Source organism: Sitophilus oryzae, unplaced genomic scaffold (genome assembly GCF_002938485.1).
Source record: "Sitophilus oryzae breed Bouriz unplaced genomic scaffold, Soryzae_2.0 scaffold_1902_pilon_pilon, whole genome shotgun sequence".
In the NCBI taxonomy this organism is placed as follows: Eukaryota; Metazoa; Arthropoda; class Insecta; order Coleoptera; family Curculionidae; genus Sitophilus; species Sitophilus oryzae.
Genome location: NW_022146616.1, coordinates 16,103 through 31,903, shown reverse-complemented (window position 1 = coordinate 31,903; position 15,801 = coordinate 16,103). Strand labels below are relative to the sequence as shown.

The 15,801-nt window shown below is 31.9% G+C and overlaps 2 protein-coding genes across 2 annotated transcripts in view; both read left to right on the top strand.

Moving 5' to 3' along the window:
* The window catches only part of LOC115883448 (tolloid-like protein 1), a 129,421-nt gene extending 117,339 nt beyond the window's left edge, over positions 1–12,082 (top strand). Inside the window, exons 7-9 of the mRNA XM_030901814.1 lie at positions 2,036–2,191; positions 5,405–5,639; positions 11,866–12,082. Coding sequence (XP_030757674.1) covers positions 2,036–2,191; positions 5,405–5,639; positions 11,866–12,082 — 608 coding nt within the window. The remainder of the gene's footprint in view (positions 1–2,035; positions 2,192–5,404; positions 5,640–11,865) is intronic.
* An 843-nt stretch (positions 12,083–12,925) lies between these two features.
* Positions 12,926–15,479, top strand: LOC115883447. The gene is made up of 3 exons (XM_030901813.1): positions 12,926–13,598; positions 13,654–13,837; positions 13,890–15,479. The coding sequence occupies exons 1-3, from the start codon at positions 13,482–13,484 to the stop codon at positions 14,900–14,902; spliced, it is 1,314 nt and encodes a 437-aa protein (XP_030757673.1). The 5' UTR covers positions 12,926–13,481; the 3' UTR covers positions 14,903–15,479.
* Positions 15,480–15,801: the final 322 nt, after the last annotated feature.

The window sequence follows — 15,801 nt, the reverse complement described above, 5'->3', positions numbered from 1 at the left end:
ATTAAAAGTTATAGTCATTTCCGGTGAAACAGGAAGTGACCAAAAACAATTGAATGCGTCAATCAATCCTAATTTATGTCATATACTAACATACAAAATCTTGTTTTTTTATTAGAAAATATAAAAAAAATTATGGGGATGAGCCACTTTTGGGACGCACCCGGTATAATAAAGACAGTACCGAGTTAAATAAATGTATTTTCATTTTATCCACTTCTTATCACCTTCCTTGCTTTAATGGAACAGATTTGTTTTCTCTAATTTACATAAGACATTACTTAACCAGAAAAAAAATTACAACAATCATTTTTTTTCTCTCCCTGTCGCTGACTCTATTATATCTGTGGAATAGGTCCTGTTTTGATTAATATTAGGGGTTGTAAATGTTTGACTAAAATTAATAATTTATTATTAATTTCAAAAATTACGTAATTTCGATTATAAAATTTCTTCTATAACGTGTATTTTATTATTTTTATCCTTTTTGGACTCTAAGACGTTTTTTCTAAACTTTTATTTAAAAAACCTGTCTTAAATCTTAATAAAATATGAAAAAGTTTAAATACGATATATTTTTAATTTAAATATAGCTTCATTAAAATAAAAAAATTACCCGGCTATGATACGGAGAGTTCATGTGTACTTGAGAAACGAAAGACAATGAGTGTTGTGTTTCTCGGCAGAGTCGTCAGGGAACGACCGTTACGACAGAGACAACCTATCTATCGCTCGTGTCGCACTCGTTATAACCTAAAACAATAACACAACAATAACAAGACATTGTCTGACCGCATGTTCCACCTATTTATGAATGAGATGCTCAGTCTATATTTTATTTTAAGCCTATGGTCACGACACTATGACGGGCTCCTACACACGTAGGAGCCCGAAATATGCAAAAATGGGGTCAGTTTAGATTAAATTTAGATTAGGCCTATATTTTTATTAATGCAAACCAAACCAAACCAATCCATAAAATAGTTGGCCCACTGATAAAACCTCATTTTGGCCCTCGAGCGTCCTTGCTCTATTCGATGATCAGCGCCGGCTAAAAAAAACTATCGACTTACGTGTTGACAAGTTGATTAGGCAGGTTATTGAACTCAGACCGTACCGTGTCGCGTCTAGCATGTCGTTTTTTCAAAGACGGGTCCCATATAAACGCGGCCAGAAGTATTTTCAATACTAAAATATTGACTCAAAACTGACAACTAAAGAGACAGCTTTATATATTTGTCAAATTACACAGAAACCAACGTTAATCCAACACAATATTTTTTCTACTCGTAAAAAATTCCTTGAAATAATAGTTTCTGAATATTTTTTAAAACGTAACTCGCTATGGAAAAATATATTGTTTTATACACGACGATAAAATTGCATTATCGTCTCCCGAAATTAATTCACTTGCGATCATCATCGCTCGTGAATTAATCTTTTTGGTCGGCGATAAAATACCATTTTATCGTGTATAAAAAGTAACTATTATTTAACCTTTCGAGGGTTGTAATTTCTTCAATAATTGGGATTAATAAGAATTTAGGGCATATTATTTACATTACATTTATTTTTACCTGTAGAATCACCCACCGAAGTTAGATACTCTATTTTTTATCACTCTGTATAATAATCAATGTAATTTTAGTTAACACCAAAATATTCAATTTTTATTGAAAATATATTCGATAATCTAGGTCTCAGACTAGATTAAAGTTAGTAATGCACGAAAACATGGTCTCATAATTTAAGAATGTGTGACGCACATTTTCTTTCAAATACCGATTTTGCATTGTATTTTTAGAACCGTAAAAGACACGACATTGAATAAACTCCCATTTTCATCATCTGTGTTTTACGGTTATATTTTTATTTAGCACAGAAGCCTGCCATTTTTATTTAGTATCTTTTCGATGGTATTGGTATCAGAGTTTGTTGTTAAAGATAGTGATGACGCACATAAACAAGACCTCGTAATTTAAGAATGTATGACGTGCATTTTATCTGTGGAGTATCGATTCGGCATTGTATTTTTCAGGTCAAGAAAACTGCCCCTACGACTACATCAAAATTTACGACGGCAAGAACGAGTTCAGTCCCGTCATTGGAATCTTTTGTGGCATGGGCAAATTTCCATATTCCATTATCGGGACATCGCAGGACCTTTTCGTCGAGTTTGTCTCATCACCGGCCGGTAAATATTGTACCTATTTCTTCGTATCTTATATTTAACGAGTTTTATTATACAATGCTTGTAAAAAAGTTTACATTAAATACAGGGTTGTTCACCACATACGACACGGAGTATTGTGGCTAAACGATTAGATTTTTACAAATTTTAAGTTTTTGGTTCGTTGAAGGACTATTAGATTACTGTTGAGGGTTGGAACCTTTGGTGTTAAACAGCAAAATAAAAACAATAAATCACCACAATACACCAAAACACTTTTTCTTTTACACTGGACGCGCGTTTCGCTAACCATGTTAGCATCATCAGCAGATGATTATAAACTAAAGTACAATCTACAAGTTGAGCGTTTATATACTCGCCCAGTGGGCACCGAGTGGGCGTGGCAAAAACTAGCCAACCGAGTCAGAGCCAACTGAGCGTAACAGTTAGATTTCCGCCACTAGAGAGTAGGAACAAAGAACTTGAAGGAATTGGACCGTTGTCTCTGTTCATACTATCTTTACATTTATTAATTCTGATGCTTTCATATGCATCTAATTGCCTGTAATTTGAGACTTGTTTAATTAATTTTAAATTATTAAGATCTATACAATGTTCTTTATCAACAATATATTCGGCAACGCAAGATTTATCCGGTCTATCATATCTTATCTGAGCTAAATGTTCTTTAAATCTAGTTAATATTAATCTTCCAGTTTGCCTAACAGATTTCTGATTACAATCTTTATAAGAAATTTCATAAATACCCGACCTTTCCAGTGGAGGTGTTTTATCCTTTGGATTACCTAATAATTGTTGTAATTTATTATTAGCACTATACACAAGTTTATAATTGACATTCTTAAAAATTCCTTTTAGACCACGGGTTAACTCTCTATCAAACGGTATCGAAAAATATTTAGACGTATCTTTCTCCACTTGAAAAGTCGAATTTTCAGAAATCATTAACCTATACCTACGTTTTCTAATTAATTTATCAACTAGTGAAGGAGAATATCTATTACACTCAGCTACATTCCTAATGTAATCTCTTTCTATTTCATATCTTTCGTTGGAAAGTGGGAAACTAAGTAATCTATGAACTAAGAAATTTAAACTAGCCATTTTATGTTCAACACCATGATGTGATTCATTAGGAATATATCTGCGTGTGGTCGTATTTTTCCTATAGATATCAAATTCCAGGCAATATATTTACTACGACTATTAGAGCTACAATTTAAAAATATGTTTACAAGATACAGAGTGTCTCAAATAAATAAAAAATATCAAAGTTGTATTTTTTAAATGGAACATCCTGTATATTATTACATTTTTAGTTTCTACGATTAAAATAAAGGTAAATTTTATTAAGGTTTATCATACTACTTAAACCTTACCGTTTTTTAAATATTTAGGTTTGTGTCAAAATACAGTAATAATTTTAATGCGTCACTTCTCAAGGCGTGTTTAAGTTTTCAAAACGAAATATTGTACTGAAGAATTTCTATTTACTAAATTTTGCATTGCAATAATAAAAATATACTACCTTATACAATGTGTCTAAAAAATTATTTTAAATAATTACTTGTTTTAAACAGCAACAACTTGTTTAATTTAAATGGAACACCCTGTATATTTTCAGAGAATCAGATGCACAATTTAAGTGTCTATCAAATTGTATTATACCATTTTTTACCTAGTATCTCTTCAAATTTTTGTAGAAAATGCATTCTCTTATAATTTAGACCTCATTTATCAATATACCCATGGAATATTTACATTTTAGATTGTTTTTAAAGATGTAACAAATTTTTAAAGAGTACAGATACTAATATTGTCGATATAGTTTGTTTATTTCATGAAAAAAATAAAAGAAACTGTTTAAATATATGTTAAAGAGGACCAATTAATATGATTCCAGTATTCAAACTACATCAATTGACTGTTTGCGTTGATTAATAATAATTGCTCCAAATACTAAATAACTGAATTTTGTATGTGTATTAGACAGTGTGGTAAAAAGTAACACCTTAAAAATATTATTTCATTTTTTGACGAATGCTTATTTATAACAGAGACGTTTATTTTCATAACTTATTATTATATTCCACATTTATTTGGAATAATTTATTAACTAACACAATTAAGTATGTAATTAATTAATATTTGGGCGGGAATAATGGTGGTATATTTAATTAATGGTATAGTCTTCTATAAAAATTTAAATAGGTTTCTTTTTGTATACAAATTTAGCTCTAAAGGTCCTTTAACGTACCCAAAACTTACAATTTGTAAAAATCTAATCGCTTAGCTACAATACTCCGTGTCGTATGTGGTGAACAACCATTATACTATAATCACCACAATACACAAAAACACTTTACTTTTTTTACTAGACGTCGTTTAGGTCGACTATGTTAGCATCATCGGCAGACGATTACAACTAAAGTAATCTACAAATTGAACGTTTATATAGACGCTAAGTTGGTACCGAGCATGCGTGACAAAGCTAATCAAGCGAGTCAAAATACTACTAACTGTCACTAGGAAATTGCCATGGCGACACCAGCCATCTTGACTGCCATTTTATTGAAAAATCGCTTTTTATTCAAAATCTGAGCCAGATAGGTATAGGAAACTCTAATATAACTTACAAGAGCGTTCAAATCTGCTTCGACTTATTTTAAAAAAATGCATACTGTTATATATGAAATAACGAAGTTTTTAGGTAAAATAAATATTTAAAATAGACCAGCAATTTTTGATACCCCTGTATACATTTCAGGAAGCAATACTTTTTTTATAAAGTTTATTTCTCTGGCTTCAAAGTCAGCACAAGAATTAACTCTACTAAAGTAATGTACCGGGTGTTTTTGGTACAAACTTTTTTATTACAGCATGCTTATTAAAATATTTTTAAATATCTCAAAAACTAAAACATTTAAACATATTAAACCCTTATAATCAATGCTATATTTTATGCTCTAGTATCCAAAAAATACATATACCCATAAAAAAATTGTTTCTCCATCTTTCCGTTTTCGTATAATCAACCGAGGCGAATGAGGTACGCCACCCTGTGTTTGTGTGTATTGGTATTTTTTCTATAAACATCAAATTCCGGGCATTTATTAGTATTTCTAGTAACTAGAAATGGTAATATATCGTTGTTCTCAATATTATAATATGTTAAATATTAAAACCACAGAGTAAGTGTCTCTTTATAAATTTCAGGTCCTCTTCTAAACACTGGTTTCCACTTCAACGTCGGTAATTGGCCAGGCCACGTGGACACCGCAGGCAGCAAAAACGGCACGTGCGACTGGCTCCTGTCTTCAGAGAGTCTGCGAGCTTCCGGTGACACCGAAGGCATATTTTTATCCGTTGCTCATTGGTATCCACCACATACCATTTGCACTTACTTGATGCAAGGCGAAGAAGGGGAAATAGTACGACTATATTTTCCAAGGTACTGTATTTTGTATTGTCAATTTAAACACAGTAAAAATAGAAATTAGTTAATTAATGTATACCGGGTGTGTGTCAAAAGTGGATCACCCCTATAACTTTTTTATTTATTCAGATAAAAAAAAAGAGATTTGGTATGTTAGTATATGACATAAATTAGGATTGATTGGCGTATTCAATTGTATTCGGTCACTTCCTGTTTCACCGGAAATGACTACAACTTTTGATTTTTAAATGGCACCCTCAGTATTTTTTTACTTTATTCGAGAGAAATAACTTTCTGAATCGAATGACTATTCGCTCAAAAACAAATTGTATTTTAAATTTCTATCTAGAGTGCCATGGCGGGATTAAAACACTAATTTTTAATCAAGGAGCCTTGGAAAAATAGATTTGATCATCCAATGTTTTAGTGTCTTATCCTGGCCGGTTAAAAGATGCCCAAATCGTATTTTTAATCATATCTCAATTTTATTTTGAATGGAACGGAGGCGGCTCATTGCCATATTTGGAAAAAGCATTTTTTTAAGAATAATTTGATACCACATTGTTCTGCTTTTCAAGTGAAAACAAACATAAAGCGGAACTCAAGAACCTGGAAGACTCCTGTACCCTGGAATGGGAATCTTCAAACGATCTAAGACATTTGAAGAAATTTCTCAGAATTTACGACCGAGAAAAATGAAATATTTTCTTGGATTTGAGTAAGAACAATCTTCGGATTGTCACGAGGTTTTTGACAGGATCAAACATCTAAGTAGATTGAAGCTAAGAAGCAACAGCAAATGCAGATTCTGTTGGGAAAATGTAGAAACACCAGAACATCTCATCACTGCACCGAGACGACAACCACTCGTGACCATAAACCTTGGTACGACTGATTTCGAAGATGGTTAGGTTAGGTTAGGTGAGGACTAACCTCTGTAAAACCGTCTCAGATAGTGGCTTTTGTCAAAGCCCTGAAACTATATGATAGGAAGAGAAATGGAAATACAATAGATCTATAAACTCGCGGTAATTCCTCCATCCCATACAATGTACAATGATATACTTTTGGATTATTACCTCTGGAGTTATACCGTCGATCGTTAAAAATTATGGTTTTTTGATATCTACAAAGGAACAAAAAAGTAATTTAAATTCATCCCTTGTAACGTCAGAAGATAATATTGTTGTTTCCCCTCAGTTTAAAATAGAAGCTTAAAATACGTGTTTCGTCGAAATGCAAAAATTATGTAAAAATCATGGTGGCCCCAACGTAAATAGAAGTTAAGCTTTGGGCGAATGTTAACTTTAAGCTGCTTCGGGTGCAAAGGGTAAATATTCATATTTTTTTAACGGCTGCTTGCTTGAAAGTGTTACTTTACATAACATAAAAGTATATGATACACTTTTATTTTTTACGCAAATCTGATATAAACTTCGTTATGAGGTAAAAATTGTTTTTAACGGTTTGGGTGTTTTATGTGCGTGATTATTCTTTTTTTAATATTTATGCATTGACTAAAAATAAGACTTACTATAAGAATATGAAATCTTTTTAAAGAGAATATATTATATTTTTACGAATATTTGCTATGGGGTGGGTTTAAGAAGTAAAGTTATTAAACTTTGAAATTGTATTATTTTAAGGCAGATTTCTTCTTTCTTATGAATTTTATAACTCTTTACCAAAAAATTATTATGATACATGCAACTCATGGGTTTGTAAGAATTTAACTGCTCTACAAAGATGGTTTCTAATGATTAATCGATTAAATTAACCGTTTAAAAGATATTCTAACCGTTAACCTATGTATTGGCTCTGATCGATAAACTCCCAGCACGAACAACGATTTCTTGGCATTACCTTTGACACACTTCTCAATTTCAAAACCCATATCAGCAACTTAATCCCTAAATGCCAAACTAATGTTAACATTATTAAAATTCTATCTGGCATCACCGAGGGGTCAGACCATGTTTCTCTTTTGAGAGGGTATAATGCTTGTGTCTTATTCAAAATCAATTACGGGTTCCAAGTTTACGCGTCTGCACCGCGATCTTATTTAAATAAGCTGAACGCGATACATAACATGGGAATCAGGAAATCACTGGGCGCTTTTCACATGAGTCCCATACCAAGCTTAATGTGCGAATCAGAACAACTCACACTAAACTATATTAGAGAACGACACCTATTAGCATATGCGTTTGGTATACATGTTAATCCGGAACACCCTAATCACAAAAAATTCTTCAAAATTATTTACCCCCAAATCAAACATAGATGCAAACAGTATCAATCAGCATCATACCAACGTTATGTAGATATAAAGGAAAGACTGACAATCGATTTGCCTCCTCCTTTCAATATTGCGCCATTCTCCCGTATGTTTCCCCCATGGAGTCTGCACCCACTCTCGCTTGACCTATCACTCAAAGGGATGGTCACATCTCACTATAAAAGATCACACACAAAGATCACTCTCACAATTCAAAAAATCTCATCAACTCAAAGTATAGGAGTCATGGACTGGTTTACACCGATGGCTCGAAAACTGATAGGTACACTGGAGCGGCTTTTCATACGTTTGATAAAGCAATGTGTTTCTCACAGTGCTTTATCAACCAAAGTCCCATAACGGGAATATTCTCAGCAAAGATTTTTACAATATTTAAGGCCATTCAACATATATTGACCTCCAGGTATAAGAGATGGGTTGTGGCTACCGATTCATTGAGTTCCGTTTCAAGTATCTCCTCTTTCCACTCCAACCATCCACTAGTTATAGCAATCAAAATGCTCCTACAGAAAGCCAATATCCACCATTACAGCGTCACTTTCCTTTGCCTTTCGAGCCACATAGGAATTTCTTGCAATGACAGAGCTGACTACTTGGCTGCAAAAACTCCCAACCCTCATAAAACCAACCTTGTTTTCTCCGTGCAAGATCTAAAGAATTATGGCAAACATATGAAGACAACACGGTAGCCCTTTTCTTCCAAAATAACAAGGCTATGTTGGTCTCTCTCTCTCTCTCTCTCTAGACCAGCCAAACCAAACCAAAAACTAAAAGATATTCATCGTCAAACTTCAATGCACAATAATTTTAACAATTTTTGAGTAATAATTCAAACAATTCCAATTTATTTTATGAGTTTCGGAAAAAAAAAATTCAAATTTGAGTTTTTATGAACAAAGACATGTTTTAAACTTGTTTCCTATTTTTTTAGTCCTAAGCATATTGGGTACATTGAAACAAATCATTATTGCATTTTCTTCTAACTTAAGTCAATGATTCATTAAATTTCGAGTAAATAACGTTTTTGTGACAAATTTAATATAAAAAGTATTGATCTAGAAGAAGAAAAAAATCTTTTCTTTCTTTTAAACGGTTAATTTAATCGATAAATCGTTAGAAACCATCTTTGTAGAGCAGTTAAATTCTGTGGCGCGTATCATAATGATTTTTTGTTAACGAGTTATAAAATTCATAAGAAGAAAGAAATCTGCCTCAAAATAATCAAACTACAACCTTTAATAACTATCGAACAGAGAAGTTTACAAAAAATTGTAAGAGATATTTTTTGTAGAGAATTCAAATTCCTACAAATATATGAGACGAGATATAAGGAAAAAATAGAAAACTGAAAAGCTGAGGACATTTCTTTTAAAATTAAGAACTCATACTCGGAGAGAATGTTTTTGAGGTGTCTACCAATCTTTTTTTTCAGAGTATAAAGTGAAAAAATAGTCGACTTTTTGACCCACCCCAGACTGTATTATTACGCCAAATACTGATTTAAAGATTGAATGTTAACATACTATAAAGCTATTTTTTTTTATTACAAAAGTATGTTAAAATTCCGAAATACGGAGATAATGTAATAAATTATTTCAGTTCCTTTACATAACGTTAACGACTAGACTTATTAAAATTAATTAGTTAATTAATTAATATCCGTTTCAGCCAAGACATACTGGAACGGTTCCTTTGAGGTTTGTCTCGTGCGTCTTTGATCGTTCGAGACGCTTAGTTATGGCTGAAAAGTTCGGCAAAATGTTATTAAATAGATTATTCTCGAAATAAATACCGTATGTTCGAATAAAAACGACGTCAAAAAAACGGCGGCTATGAAATTAAGATCGCTGTCATTTTATATGTAAAATTTTATAGGAAATGTCATCGGTCATTATTTCCAAGCCAACTGGACGCTGTTTTTTTCGATCATACGGTACATTTAATGATGATATTATTATATTTCTTTTTCACTGTCAATATTTGGATGAAAATTGGTGTCTAGGAGTTTTTTGACATGAGAAATTTGATTTTTATGTCAATATGACCTACAATACCTATTTGTAGAGGGCGCCACCTACATATTTTTAACTGGATTGAAGAGTAATAACTTTTCGTCTGTACCTGTATAAAACTACCTAGTAAAAAAATAAAAATTTACCACATTTTTTACGTAAAAAATCTCTTAGTAAGAATCGCTACGAGTAAAGCTTGATTTTCATGCATCCGTTGTCGGACGATACGATGATACGATATTTATTTTATTGGTTGAATTTAAAGACTTCGATTGGTTAGAAAATTACGCAGTTTATAAATTTATTGCATTTTCATGTCTCCGTTTATCGGACATACAATTTGCTTGTAATTGGTGCCATTTTATGTTTTCATTTCCATAACGATTTTGCTGTTTTACTTATAGACTAAGAGCTAGCAATGTTTTCGAAAGATAATTTTAAGAAAGCAGGTTCTTTAATATATCTTTTGCTATGCTCTCCTGAACAGAGTGCGGACCGTCTAGCTGCCGGTAGACGTTGCTTTCACTACTGCGCATCATATCTGTATTCAACATATGTTCACTACTGCGCATCACAAATTCGCCCTGCATTTCAGGAACTAAGGATGCTAGGACGAACCTATGTGTAGCATATTTATTTTCATAAAAAATAGCAAAGTAATGTGAAAATCGCATCATTGTATCTCTATTCATAAACGAGAAATCCCATAAAACACACTAAAATGGGACACCTTGTACAGATGTGATACACATTAGTCTACCGACGCGACAACCAGGCGGCCCGCACTTTGGTAAGGAGAGCACAGAAAAGGATAGCAAAAGATATATTAAAGAACAAGCTTTCTTAAAATTCTCGTTTTCCCGACGGTCGGTGCTTGCTCTTGTACTATTATATTTATAATAAGGTTAGATTAAATTTGTCAAAAAAGTGTCAAAACGTCCGTTATCGTACGATCTTTCTCCGTTAACGAACTGGAGTAAAAAATTTACGGATGAAAAGTGCCGGCGAAAACGTTATGACCAATAAGAGCGACGTCGGACCATCGTATCAAAGGATAAATGACGCACGAAAATCAAGCTTAATGGTTTTCGCGATATTTAGAATCAAAATTACCAATACCTGTCATCATTGACATAAATTAAACATGTCGACTAAATAGTTATTAGACTGATATCATGAATTTGAAATGTTATTGTACCAAACGTTCAACAGAAACTGTTTTATCATCATTTTTTCGAAGAAAAATAAAAAGTTTCTAAATTTATCATTTCAGTCAAATAACTATCTACTCAACATGTTTATTTTTAGTCAATAATGACATGTATTGACTATTTTAATTCTAAATATCTTCAGAACGGTTGCTCGTAGCGATTTTTACCAAGACATAATTTTTACTTAAAAAATCACAGAAATTTATATTTTTTCATTCAGTGGTTTTATACAGGTACGGACAAAAAATGATTACTGTTCTAAACAGTTCAAACACATGTAAGTGGCGCCCCCTACAAATAAGAGTCATAATGACATCAAAATCAAATGTTACCTCAGAAATTATTTGGAAAAAAGTTTAAATAAAAATGAAACTTTAACACCCAGTATCTCCGAAACTAAGCATTTTGGGACATACATTTATACGATTTTTTTTACTTCTTTTTATCTGCAGAATATGCTGCCGAAGTTTCCGGAATACTGTTCGGACCACCCTGTATATACTGAATTAGAAGTATGTTTATGGAAGTTTATGCTTATTATTAATAAGTCAGAAAATATCACAAAAAATTACGTCTGGGGTGCGTTTGCACCCCGTCCGTCTTTTTGAAGGTTACTGCGACGTCACTTTGTATAATCGACGTCAGTCATATGGTATATTGTAATTCCCAAGCAAAGTAAAAATCAAGGAAATAATACTATATTTTTCTTTTCTTTACAGCTTTAGAATAAACAGGATAGAGTCCCCGATTCAACCGACAGACGGCGACTGCGGCGAATCCTTGACACTGTACGACGCTTCCTGGCCGGACGATTCGAGAATTATCAAAACGTTTTGCGACACTTTTTCCAAGGCGATGGAAAAGCACGATTTCGTCTCGACTGGAAACTCGCTTTATGTGAGGTTCGAGAGTAAAACGGGCAGTTACAGCGGGTAAGTACCTCTTCGATTAATTTATACTTTCTTTTCTTTAAGTTGAAGTTTACAGGTTTGTGCTTAAAAGGGAATTTAAAACAAAAAGTCAAGTTTCATTTAATCGAACTCTGTTAAAAAAGAAAAAAAAATTATAGTTAGGTACCTCAGGGAATATATTACTGAAAAAAATTTGCCGCGAAAATGTGTCACCATTTTTTGAATGCGGTTTAAAAGAAACGAATGATGAAAAATTAATGTTATTTCATATTTTAGACGTCTTTTTAACTACTAATACTAAAATGAAATTCCGCAGAAATGCGCTGTTGCCATTTTTTGAATACGGTTTAGAAGTAACGAAATGAGATATATAAAAAATTAATATTATTTTATGTTAACTTATTTGACTTATTTTTTAGCACCGATATTGAAATGAAAATCCGCGAAAATGCGTTGTTTCACAACCATGCAATGATCTTCTTCCCGACCTTTGACACAGATCAATAAATAATATCTATTCTTATCAACTTAATATCACTATGGTCAATAATTACCGAAAATTAAAAAAAATTGTCAATATAGCATAAAAACGACAACTAAACCAAACCAAACCCTTAAAAAAACAAACAAACCTACTAAACCCACTACAACCAAACCAACTAAAACCAAACCGAAAGTATGTAAAAAAGTTGAGAATACTATGGAAAACTTCAAAATATTGAAGATTTTCCATAACACCGCCTATATGATAAATTAAAAAGTTATATAGAAAAGTTATAGAAAATTATTAATCAAACAAAAATATGTAGTTTTTATCTTTCTATCACATTTAGGCACTTCGAAACTCGGAAAAATCAATGAATGTGTAAGACAAGGAAAACCCCTAGCCAAGGATCACTCAAGTTTCTTTTCTAAACATTTAAAGTCAATGCCGGCGAACGCAAAAATAAATCGATTATTTATTTTCGGGTTCTCGTTTTAAAAGAAATGTACTAAATTTAGTATATTTTTTTAATAAAGGTACACTGGTGTTCACTTCATACTAACTTCATTTGCATTATAATTTCTTGTTTTTATTTTATAAGGGATCCAAGAACTACATCCTATTAAAAAAAAAGACAGCTTTTCCTTTATAATTTCCTAAAAAAAGTAACTTGTACTACAATTTAGTACATTTTGTGGAGACGTGCGTACATCTGTAAAACCCTGGCAGCATCCATGCATGACATTTTTGTCATTCGGTGTTTATGTTTATGATTTTGTCATTTTGTCAAAAAGTTAGGGAAAGTTGTTTTGTATCTTTATTTTCTTTGGACATCGTTTATTGCGACTAGCTTTTGTGAAAACTTTTTGTGATTTAACAACAGTTCTTTCCAAAATTTATTTTTCGTGATTCGTTAATATAATTTAACATTAACATTGAAATGCCAGGAAAACGTTTAAATTCTCAAGCACGTATCCTTGTTGGAAATCTTATCTCTTATTTTACGTCTGAAAAAGAGAATAAGGGGCCACTAATTTCCCTGAATGCTGTTCAAGAGGTAAATATATATTTTGATTTATAAAAATACAAGTGCCTAACTAATAAATTTACAGAGAGTTGCTGATGCCTTGAAGATCAGTCTAAGAACGGTTTCAAGCATTAAAATGTCTAAAGATCGAAATGAGCTACCCTCAACACCGGGAAAGAACAGACCTCGAAAAAAATGTAAAACTCAAGACTTGAATGAAGGTTTGAAGATGGAGGTTCGCAATATTCTGTATGACTTGTATGCACAAAGTAAGTACCAATATTATTTTACTGAACTATTTTACTAAATTTATATTTTCAGAGAAACAAGTTACAATTAATAAACTAAACGAGGAGTTGCGTCGCAGAGAAATTGTTGACATAAGTTATGGAAGTCTTCGAACACTCCTTTTTAGTTTGGGATTTAAATACAAAAAGGATGATAACAGACGAGCATTAATGGAGACATCCAATATAGCTTCTATGAGAGCAGCCTTTTTCAGAAAATACATGGAAAACAAAAATTCGCAATTTCCTCGTCAACTCGTATTTTTAGATGAAACGTGGATCTTTTCCAAAGGCAGTAAAATGAGATCATGGCAGGATGATAGTGTTAAGAGTGTTCGTAAGCCAGGTGGTTTTGATGGCAAACGTTTCATTGTATTGCATGCCGGACACTGTGGAGGGTTTGTTAAAAATGCTGGTTTAATTTTTGCTTCAAAATCTAAGAAAATGGATTATCATGGGGAAATGAATGCAGAAATGTTTACAAAGTGGGTAGAAAACCAGCTCATCCCAAATTTAGAAGAACCTTCCCTTATTGTAATGGATAATGCTCCATACCATTCTGTTGAGTTAGAGAGACAGCCATCATCCTCATGGAAGAAATATGAAATTGTTGAGTGGTTGGAGAAAAGTAATATACCTTATGATAAAAAAATGTTTAAACCTGAACTATTAAGCATAGCAAAAATTCACAAAAAAACAAAACAATATAAAATAGATAAATTATTACAAGAAAATGGTCATGAAGTATTAAGATTACCACCTTACCATTGCCAGTTTAATGCAATTGAAATGATATGGGCAGATTCAAAATATTTTTACAATGCCCACATTGGTGAAAATGGACATAAAGATGAAAATGTGCTAGATATGTGGAGAAAAGCATTAGAGAAATGTACACCAGAAATATGGCATGCTAAGGTGGTTCACACTGAAAAATTAATCGAAGACTGGTATGATAGGGAAGTCATTATTGAAGAAGTACCCCAAATGTTTATCAATGTCAGTGATGAGGAAAGTTCAGAAGATAGTGAGAGTGGGGAGAACTAAAGTGGACTACGTACATTTTTCAAATTTTTTAATTTAAATACTATCCATGCTATTTTTAAACAAATAATTGTACTGATCCAAGTTACTTGTAAAATTAATAAATTATTTTTCATTTTCATTAAATTTATTATCTGTTGGAGGTATTATTTAACAAAATATTTAGACTTTTTGTTTTAACCTACTTTCTATAATAGTAATTTGGGTAAAATCTTGTAAAGTTAGATATCTAATACTGTATAGAACTTGATTTCAATATATTAGTTAACAACTCAATATTTCGATCACCAATTATTGTCCTCTTGTAACAACTATCCTATTGAATTATACTGTATAGGCATACTATTGTTCTGTATTTTCCCCTTTTTATGACCTTTTTCCATAAACAATTATTTATTCTAATTTAAAAACGTCCAAAAACTTTACAAATATTTTGGAAAAGAAATTATATTATTTCTTTTAAGTATGAAATAAAATGCCGCTGGCACTGGTGGTAGTTTGACGACTGATTGATTCGTATGACGTTAGGTGACATCAGATTATGACGTGCACGCAAAGATCCATTGATCCAACTTTATGTAAAAAAGTTGAGAATACTATGGAAAACTTCAAAATATTGAAGATTTTCCATAACACCGCCTATATGATAAATTAAAAAGTTATATAGAAAAGTTATAGAAAATTATTAATCAAACAAAAATATGTAGTTTTTATCTTTCTATCACATTTAGGCACTTCGAAACTCGGAAAAATCAATGAAAATTATTGTGATAAAAATATATTTTCGAATAAAAATTAGTTCACATCGTTATATTAAATGTTTTTACGTCATTCTATAATGAAAAAAGTATTAAAAAAAACCGTAAGTTTTAAATTTTTCTTAATAAAAGAAAAATTAAAAA